This window comes from Poecilia reticulata, linkage group LG5 (assembly GCF_000633615.1).
Source record: "Poecilia reticulata strain Guanapo linkage group LG5, Guppy_female_1.0+MT, whole genome shotgun sequence".
NCBI lineage: Eukaryota > Metazoa > Chordata > Actinopteri > Cyprinodontiformes > Poeciliidae > Poecilia > Poecilia reticulata.
In genome coordinates this window covers 25,121,100-25,131,380 of record NC_024335.1, presented here as the reverse complement: position 1 = coordinate 25,131,380, position 10,281 = coordinate 25,121,100, and the positions used below count along the sequence as shown (strand labels likewise).

The 10,281-nt window shown below is 39.0% G+C and overlaps 1 protein-coding gene across 2 annotated transcripts; it reads left to right on the top strand.

The window, feature by feature from the left end:
- The first annotated feature begins 192 nt into the window (after positions 1-192).
- adipor1a (adiponectin receptor 1a) lies at positions 193-8,713 on the top strand. Of its 2 annotated transcripts, none has more exons than XM_008409992.2 (8): positions 193-276; positions 2,216-2,430; positions 2,512-2,625; positions 4,918-5,089; positions 5,176-5,362; positions 6,380-6,567; positions 6,790-6,983; positions 7,332-8,713. In XM_008409992.2, exons 2-8 carry the CDS (start codon positions 2,284-2,286, stop codon positions 7,458-7,460), a joined length of 1,131 nt encoding a protein of 376 aa, XP_008408214.1. In that variant the 5' UTR covers positions 193-276; positions 2,216-2,283; the 3' UTR covers positions 7,461-8,713. The 2 variants fall into 2 exon arrangements, with proteins under 2 accessions (XP_008408214.1, XP_008408215.1); XM_008409993.2 differs by lacking the exon at positions 193-276 and adding an exon at positions 287-446.
- Positions 8,714-10,281: the final 1,568 nt, after the last annotated feature.

Sequence of the window (10,281 nt, the reverse complement as noted above, 5' to 3'; positions counted from 1 at the left end):
AATGTTGAACGGTTTTCGGATGTTGTCATTCAGTTTTATCTTGTGTAATTTTATTGCGTCATTTTCCTCACAAAATAAACTAGCTGGACATCTTTTCTAAATAAAACTTCCAATGTTTTGGCCAGCGCCGTAAATAAACGACTTTGAGTTTGGCTTTTATTTTGGAAGAACAGAACAGGATTCAGCTTTGCTAAGAGACTTCAACTTCCGGAAGTGGCTTTTGTTTCGCACAACCATAAATAATTTACCTTCCTGGTTAGGAGTCTTCCTCGTCAGGTAACTTCGGGACATTTAATTAATATTTGTTGACAGTGTTAACCCCGCTGAGTGTTTAATTAAGCCTGTGGCCTGCTGCCGTTGTGTTTGGACCGCTGTATTTCTGGCAGCAAGTGCGTTGAAAAAGAATCAATTTCCTGTTCGGCTGCTGGAGCTCGGTTAGCTAACAGGTAACGTTAGCAACCAGATATTTATCAGGTTGTTAAAAACTAGATGATTTATCCACCTCATCTGCTGTCATTATATACTAACTCTGTATATTTTTATTAAAAGCTACAAATCGTACATTATTCCCACATTTGGTGGACTTCGTCTGTATTTTAGGGTTGTTTACATTTTGTTCTCCATGTTCCGTCAGACGCTTTGTGATGTTATTCAACATCCGTCGGGAAGCCGCTTGCCTCCAGTCTTAACACCAACTTTGTTGAAGGTGTAGTTCTCTTTATTAGACCTAGCATCACCTAAGAAATCATTCTCATAATATAATGACATAGAACAATCCTGTCAGGTTAAGTACCCTTTGGACAATAGTGAACAATAACCCACACTACACTGTAAAAACAACAAAAAAGGGTATTATTGCTAAGTAAAGATATAAAGCAAAGGGGAAAATTAGAAGCTAAGTTTCCTTTCCTGCTGATCGAAAATCTCCTGTGATTTGAACATTTGGTGGGTTGGATCTGGTATTGATTGAACTCCTTTTGTTAGTTGACTCTACTTGAAAATCTAGTTCAGCTTGATTTAAAGAGAGTGCAGTATGAATCTGTGGTCTGACTTGGATTAGTTATCTTAGACTGTTTAGCCCGCTTGACTGAACTTGCATTTTTTTCATTATCTATGTATGTATAATACCTGGTTAACTAATGAATCACATAGTTTTGAATTCACAGCAAATACAGATAAAAAAAAACAGAAGGGAGGAGATGTGTATTTATTACAGCTGATCTCGTCCTTTTACAATTTGTTTTATGACGTTGAAAGGATTTTGTTTGTGTGAAAATGCATGCAAGTTTTACTAACAATGAACTGAACAGGCTTTTCTTGACTGATATTGGTTTCCTTTAAAAACTGACCTGCCGACTCCCAATTTCTGATTTTTCTTTTTCTTCTTTGCACTATTATACGTAAAAAAGAAAAAAAAAGTGCTGCAGGTTTTAAATGCAGTAGAAAAATTGGAAATTTAAGGATTTAGCTAAATTGTTGCACAAACTCTTGTGTACAAGAGTTTGTTTTACTAAACTTAACAGCTGGGGTTTTCTCTGACTTTTTAGTTTTTTAACTCACTGATCATCTATCCGAGACAATCAAGAGAAAATTGGGCAGATTCTGATCCTACATTGATTATTTCATACGTATGAAAAATGTTCTGATAGGATTTATTAATTCAGTATTAACAAAGTCTAGTTGAATATGTCTGCAAATCACAATGTTGCCTTTGTTTGTTCTAGCTTATAAAATAACCGAGGAATGTTATATGCATGCTTAAAAATATGATTGATCGCCACCATTCGGTGCTGATTAGCAGAATAATAACTCTACTTGGTGTATTCTCTATATATGAAGACAGACTCTTTTTATATATTTCTGTATATTTTTATACCAAGTTAGTATTTTGACTTTTTAAAATACTTTTCATAGTGTTTACATTAAATACCACACAATATTGTCATACAATTTATGTCCCTGTTGTTCTTTTAAAATTTTTGTATTATGAAACAGAAAAACATGTCTTCTGAAACAACTTTTATAATTGACGATAATCCTTAAATTAGACGTTTTCACCAAGATACAAACACTAACTTCCAAAGGTTAGGATGCAGTTACATTTGTCCTGTGGTGGAAATGTAACTAGTTACTCTGAACTGGTAGTATTTTTCTTTGATGTGTTAAAATAACAGGCCAGTGTAGCACATTAACCGCTGTCATTCTGGGTTTACAGGAGGAAGTTTCCTTGTCCCGACTGAAGCAGAAAACAGGACTCTGATCAGGTCATCAGGCAGTCTCCCTATGTCAGTCCGAAACGGGTCTGCCAGTGATGCAGACTGCCGGATCTCTGAGGACTGCAGCGTCCCAGATGTTGAGCTGATGGAGCTCGGGCCGCTGCTGGAGGAGGGAGGGGGGCGGCAGGGGCCATGTAAAGGCATTCATCCGGAGGTAGGACTGTTTTGGTGTTTTTGCCAACCGTCCAGAGAAAAGTTTGCTTTCTGTGTCTCGTGAACTGTCGTCTGTTTGAAGGGAGCAGCGATGCTTGCTGATGAGGAAGAAGAGGACGACGAGGTGGGCGAGGTTTTGACTTTACCTCTTCAGGCTCATCATGCCATGGAGAAAATGGAGGAGTTTGTGCACAAGGTAACTGTCATGGAAAAAATTGCCTTAACAAGAGTCTGGATGAGAAGAAATAAGAAATTTATTGAAACCTTGCAAGGTGAGAACAGAAATACAGAATCAAGGAGTCTGTCAAGTCCGCTCTGACCAACAGTGGATCTGGCTTCCTTGTTTCTGGTCAGAGAAGAGAGACTTGGATTGGATATTAGGTGTGAATCCCTGATAGTTATGCATCAGGGATTCTGTGGAGCCCAACCCCGATGGCCTGGCCAGTTGTCTATTGTTAAGGAAAGGAGGTTGTTACTTAATGTATGAAATGCAGTCTCAGTTCTGGGTTGAGGAAGTTTCACCCCGATTGTCTCCTGGATCACAGACATTCTCTGCCGTTACGTCACACTGTGGAAGTCTTTAGGAGAGCAGCTTGGCCAATCTCATGATAAAATCATGCAGACACAATGATCTCATCAGACACAATCTAAAGCACAAGAGGGGTGAGGAGCACATTATAAAGTTTTCCATTACAGTAACAAATTGGCTCAGATAGGATGTGTAGGTGGATTAAAGGCCAAAGGAAATGGCTGTAGAAGAATAATGTTATTATCGATTAGGTTATTCGGATGTTTTTACCGCTCAGGGCTTTTTAGCTTAAAGATTATATGTAGATATATATTGACTAATTCATATCTACCTTTTTAATAAAAGAAAAAAAATCTGTAAATGTTGTCATGCAGCCTGATGCCAGTTTGCTGTAGCTTGTGAAGTTTGTGGCACATGTTTGAAGTGAGCTGCTTACAATCTTAGTAAAATTATTGAATTATTGATGAGGCTTCAGATGAAAAAAACTCTTTCAAACATCAAAACATCATTGTAGTCACAGACTCTAAGGTTTCCTTCATGTTCTAACATACCTGCCTTACGATGTAGAGGCACATAAAGAAATAATGCTCCATTGTTATTTCAGACCATGTTAGACCAGTGTAAGACGTGTTGTTAGATATTTTAACATGCATGGCAAGCTGAGGATCAGTGTGACAGCCGCCCAAATTCAAAATAAGTAGTAATGTGTTTTTTGGGGCGGTTGACTGGAAATAAGCCCCTCTCGTAAATTTGGCCTTCGTAAATCAAATTAGCTTCAGCCTGTTCCAGTTTCCCCCTCGTCGTCACCGGCCCTCCCTCCAACACTGCAGCCTGGGTGCCCTCAGGGCGGCCTGGCCCCATTTTAAAACCGCTACATGATCCCATGTTCATTTTGGTCGGCTCACCCACCAGTTGGCTTCACGTCGATGCTTTCGCATCCTGTGGGGGAATCACTTTCTAATGCATTTTTACAGTAAATTGATGGTCTGGTGTTACAGTAATTGTTGCCTGTTCTCACTCTCTCAGATGAGATAAAAACTGCAAACTAGTTTATCTTCATTCTGTCAAACCTGCATTGCAGCTGCTGCATCAAATTACCTCAGTAACTTGACAAGCACATAATTGTTTACCAGCTTCTTGTAAGCTATTTATGGTTTCAAGTGTCTAAATACTGTAAGTTGTGACATTTGTTTGCCTGTTTACGTGACGATGCTGATCAGAAAACATTATGAAATGATTTGTTTCATGAGAGAGGTTGAGATATTTTTCAGAGGAAGTTTAGAAAAGCTCTTTACAAGTGATTTTTGTTTGTTCGTAAATCAGGAAACTTTGCACATCTTTTGACACTGGATATATGTGAATTCAAACCGTGGAAAGGGAAACAAAAGGTAGAAAACAGCAATGTTGACGTCCTAATTCATGGCTAGAGTGGACGTTGAATTAAAAGAGCTTTTTGCAGGAAGGGAGAAGAGCTCTCTGATCAGGATAAATACCTGCCATCTAAAAACATATTTTACGTTTTCACTCAGTTAAACTCTGGAACTGAATTAAAACATAACTCACAAAGCTTTAATAATTAAAGTTTGTTGGATGTATTTTTTTAGGAACAGTAAAAACACAGCAGCTAAAATTAATCATCAATTTAAATCTATGAACATGAATACAGTAAAATATCCCAACCTTCCTAGTTAAAAAGATTTGATGAGAGTGTTGCTCTCACTCCCTCTCTCTAGCTGAAATATTTTTTTTTAATAAAGATTTCAACAATTTTTGCTGGATTCAACATGTTGAAAGACTAAAACATTGTGACATTCAAAAAAAATAAACATCTGGTCCAGGTTTCTGCTTTGGAAAAGATTGGGGGGAGAAATAAACTGACCCAGAAAAACGCCCAGGAAGCCTGTCCTCACATGTGGTCTAGTCCTTTATGCTCAGGTCAACATTCTTGCTGCGCTGCAGGTGTGGGAAGGTCGCTGGAGGGTCATTCCTTTTCATGTCCTGCCTGACTGGCTGAAGGACAACGACTACCTGCTGCACGGACATCGACCTCCGATGCCGTCGTTCAGGGCCTGTTTTGGAAGTATCTTCAGAATCCACACTGAGACGGGAAACATCTGGACTCATCTGCTAGGTGAGCACGAAAACTCATTTACAGTCTCTCTCATGTTTTTGATGCTGAACTTTATAAAGATCCTAAAGCTTTCTTTCCTTCCTCAGGGTGGATCTTATTCGTTTGTCTGGGCACTTTAACCATGTTGCGCCCCAACATGTATTTTATGGCACCTCTGCAGGAGAAGGTTGTGTTTGGGATGTTCTTCCTGGGAGCAGTCCTCTGCCTCAGCTTCTCCTGGCTTTTTCATACTGTCTACTGCCACTCGGAAAAAGTCTCTCGCACATTCTCCAAGTAAGGATGTAGGAAAAACTAACACAAGGGCCAGAAAATAATAAATAAAATTGCACGCAGATGGACTGTTTACAGGCATTGCTCTGTAATTTACTTAGTAGCATCAGGAATAAATTTTTATAGCACACTTTTTAGATTTTTTCATAAGATAAAAAATGGAAAACTGCACACATTATAATTATGCATGACTTTGTGTTGGTCAAACAATCCAAATAAGGTTATATGGAAAAATGTGAAATTTTCTTAACCTCTCTTTACTTATTGGGGCTAGAAAAGAAAAACTACATTTTGCATTAATTTTACATGAGACTATATAACTGCTCGGTAAATGTTACATTTTTATGTATAAGATAATTTGAAAAACGCCGAACAGGTTAAGAAGGTTTGCCTTAATAAAGCTCTGTCCTCCAACAGAAACATGGCTGCAAAGCTCAAGTTTTCTAAAGGTGCATCTCAAACATCCAAAACGTTCCTGCAAATTCACTGCCTCACATCTGGAGAAAGCCAAACACGGCGTATCAGAACAAATACCTCACACCAACTGTGATGCACAGCGGTGCTTAAATGTGAGGCCATCTGTCTGCTACTCCAGCTAGACCCAAAGTGGGTCACCCAACAAGACGCTGATCACTAGCAGAGTATCAAGTCTGAAACCAAATGAAATGACTGAAAAGCTGCGGCGGAACCCTGACAGAGTTTTGCGTAAATGAATATCTGCAAACCACAGCGAAGATGTTTGATTTGCTAAGATAAAAACGGCGTCTTACATTTACAGCCCCCTCTGCTCTTTTTAGTGAATTATTAAGTGTGGATTACAGCAAATCTCCTGCAGACCAGCTGTTCAAAACGGGTCTGCCCATCCTTGTTCTTCTTCTCTGCCTGCTTTGTGTTGGTTAGAAAAATCTAAGTTGCGCATGCTTGGTCCAGACAGAGTTATCTGTTTTGGTTTGATAAACTGAGATGTGAGAAAGTGTTTGGAGACGTTGCGATCATCACCGTCTCACCTTCCCTCCACAGGCTCGACTACTCGGGCATCGCCCTCCTGATCATGGGCTCCTTCGTGCCCTGGTTGTACTACTCCTTCTACTGTTCCCCTCAGCCTCGACTAATCTACCTCACCATCGTTTGTGTTCTTGGCATCGCTGCCATCATAGTGGCCCAGTGGGACCGATTCGCCACCCCTCGTCACAGGCCAACAAGAGCAGGTGAGGATAATGTCTTTTTCAACACACTGCTGTGTCTTGAAGCTTTTTGCTTGGGCTTCATTCTGGTTTTATCGCACAGATGCTTTTATTTTGGCTTCATTTCGTCACAAGTGGAATTTTCTGCTTGCAGAGGGAACAAAAGAAAACATTGTTAAAGATGGCTGAGTCTTTTTTTTTTTTATGTCTGAAATTATTTAATGCACGTTCCTTTGTTTTGCTCAGGCGTGTTCATGGGTCTTGGACTTAGTGGCATTGTCCCCACCATGCACTTCACCATCGAGGAAGGATTCGTAAAGGCCACCACAGTCGGACAGATGGGTTGGTTTTATCTGATGGGCGCCATGTACATCACCGGTGCCGGTCTGTATGCGGCCAGAATCCCTGAACGTTTTTTCCCCGGGAAGTGTGACATCTGGGTAAGTGTCAAATTGTAGACATTTGTCAAACGTTCACATAGTGGGACATGTGCTGCTGATACAGAGCTAGGCTTTAAGATTAGTTATTCAGGTAACAGTTAAAGACAGCACTTAGTTTTTACCTGAATGAATTTGCTTTCTTGGTTTGTATTTGTAGTATCAATTATACTTTGCTGAATAAAAGGAAGTAGATCAAATAATGATTCTGATAAGAGTAGTTTTAATATTGAAAAAGACAAGTACTCATTAAAATTGACACAGAAAAGTGGAGATGCACTGAGATTTTCTGATGATTCCCAGCATTTCTTACCAATTTTTGTTTTTTCTCTCACGTCTTTCTTTTTTCAGTTTCATTCTCATCAGATTTTCCATGTCCTGGTCGTTGCAGCAGCGTTTATTCATTTCTACGGCGTCTCCAACCTGCAGGAGTTTCGCTACGGCCTCGAAGGAGGATGCACAGATGACTCTCTACTCTGAAAGGCCCAACTGTGACTTATTTTTTCTTTACAGCTACACCCACACAAACACACACCCATACACGCAAAATGCTGCTGGACATCAGTATAGTCTCTTCTTGCTCCTTCTGTACTTCTGGGTTGCTTACATCTTTGGGTTTTAGTGGTCTTTCTGCTTTGGCTTTTTTGCTCCAGTAAAGTAGCATTTACTAGCCAACGTACTATGGAGGGATCAGACATTACTTATTACTATGATACCTGTCAGATAAGTGTTACAGATAGTGTTTTCAATTAGGATTAAAGTGGGATTTTTAACAAATCTGATAGCCTCTACATAGGTTCTCTCTGTTACCCTGAACCTCTTCATGGTCTGTTACAGTTGCACAAAAGGGTTCAGAGTAATATTATTTATGCTAACGGAGAAGGCCTGGACTTCAAGTCGTCCCCCCTCACATGCAGGTTAGAGGATGGTTGGAGGGTCTACAGCGGCGTGGAAGCCGGAGAGAACAGACACGCCTGCGTAAAGAGTGGGAAACTGTCTGAATGTCACCGGATGTTTGTTTTCAATACTGATATTGATTACCTATGTTTGGCTTCTCAGCAATAAAGGGAAAAAAAAAAAAAACGTGAAATTTCCAAAACCCCATTCAGTAGAAAACTCCAGTGTTTTTATAATGTTTTAAGGCAAATTTGAAATGGTCATCCAGGCACTCAAGGTGAGAAGAGTCTCTAATGTCCGAGCAGAATAATTTAACGTGCACAACCTTTGAGGAATCAGGTGAATTCATAGTTTCTGATGACGTCTTTGGACGTTTTGCCTCCTATTGCAAACATCCAAAATGGATTGCTTATAAACTGTTCAATGCAACAGAGAAGCTGTAATTGTTTGTAGCTGATGTGTAAAAATAAACCTAATTCAGGTTACATTGGGACAAAGTCTTCATCCCATCGCAGATCAATTAGGAATAACGCTTCAATTATAAACTCTTAGTTGGTAGCTCTTGAGCTGCGACCAATGTACGGATCTGAATCGGCGATCAAACTCCATCTTAGTCGACTGGAGGTTTTTCTTTACTGCTGGATTTCAGATGTAAAGAGGTGTAAACATTTAGCGCACCTTGCGTACTTTAGAGGATTAAATTCAAGACTGTAAAATCATTAAATGAGGTTTAAAATGTGTTCTGGATGATTGGTAGAAACTTTTGAGTATTCCTGTGCCTTACGCCAACGGAAATGTTTTTAAATAAAACGGCCTATCCTTTACAGTCAAAGGAACATCCAGGATTTAGGGGTTTTATTTTTTCTTTTCTCGTTTTCTTCACCATGCATACAATCAAATCATTATTAAAAGTTGCAATTCCACTGATAGGTTGTACACAATGCTGTTAAAAGACTCCTTTTTCTAGATGATCTTATTCAAGCTTTATTACAAAGACTAAACATGAGTATCCCTGACTTTGTGTAATGTTCTGTGTAGAAGGTGATAAAAAAATCATACATTTCTTTGAAATGTAAATCTAAATATTTATTAATGGTAATATTGGAAAATTATTGTAATAAATTCTTTTCCATATGTAAGAGGATGTTGTTTTATTTTCCCACTGTACATTTTAAAACACACAAGTAGCCAGTAACGCTTGCATACAAAAGTATTTGTAACTCTCTTTACTATCTCCTCACATTGAAGTGGATATTTTGAGTGGATAGTTTTGCTTGTACCATCAGGAGAAACCGTTTTCTATTGATACTCAGTTTAAGTCCAGACCCAGGTAACACACTGTACCTCTGTCTGCATGTTTTTTTGGGTTTTTCTCCTGCCTGAAGTTGAACCTCTGTCTCAGTCTTAAGTCTTTTGAAGCCTCTAGCAGGTTTTCATCCCTACTCTCCTGTATTTAGCACCATCAATCTTTCCATCAACTTCTTTGTGCCTCAGGGGGAAAAAAAACATCTCTAAAACGTGATTCACACAGCACTTTGGACATTTTTTGCTATCTGTAAAATCCTGCTCACTGTCTGTGCTGATAAATATGGGACCAGCATTGGGGCCACTTGCATACCAAAGTATGTAAGGAAGTTATAAACTCCTGTTCATACCCCAGGAAAACAGGAGTTTAGATTACATAGCTGCCAGGAAACTCATCAACTCAGTGTGTATTAAAAATACATTTCAACAATTGTGCCACCTTTAATTTTTGATAAAAATTATATATTTTTTAATAACCAGAGATGGTGGTCAAAGAACACCATAATATTTTATTTCTTTTTAGCATTTTTACTGTGTCATACACACTTTGAAAACATGGAATTTCTTAGCGTTTTACAGGTTTGAATGTCAGAAAAGAAATTAAAATAGTGGAAACAAGAAAAAATGAATTGTTCCAAAACAAAGGCAAACATGGTTAAAAATGACAACACTTGTTATCATTTGGGTTTCAAAATCACTAAAACCCCTAAAACTAATATGAACTTAGTTTAATTAATAACTTAATAACCATTACTCTCTTAATGGTTATTAACTTATATTAAGACCCTCTAGGTCAGGGGTGTCTAAAGTCGGTCCTCGAGGGCCGGTGTTATGCCCGCCGGCGTCCTGCACATTTTAGTTCCTTCCTGGTGGTAGTAACAACCTTTTCAGCATGTCAATGTTCCTCTTAGGCCTTCTAACGAGCCATCATTTGATCCAGGTGCGTTAAACCAGGGAGAGAACTAAAACATGCAGGATGTCGGCCCTCAAGGACCGACTTTGGGCACCCCTGCTCCAGGTGTTAAAAGTTTCATGAAAATATCACGTGAAATATGGAATAAATTCAGGAAATTTGAGAATGAAATTCGTTTTTTTTATT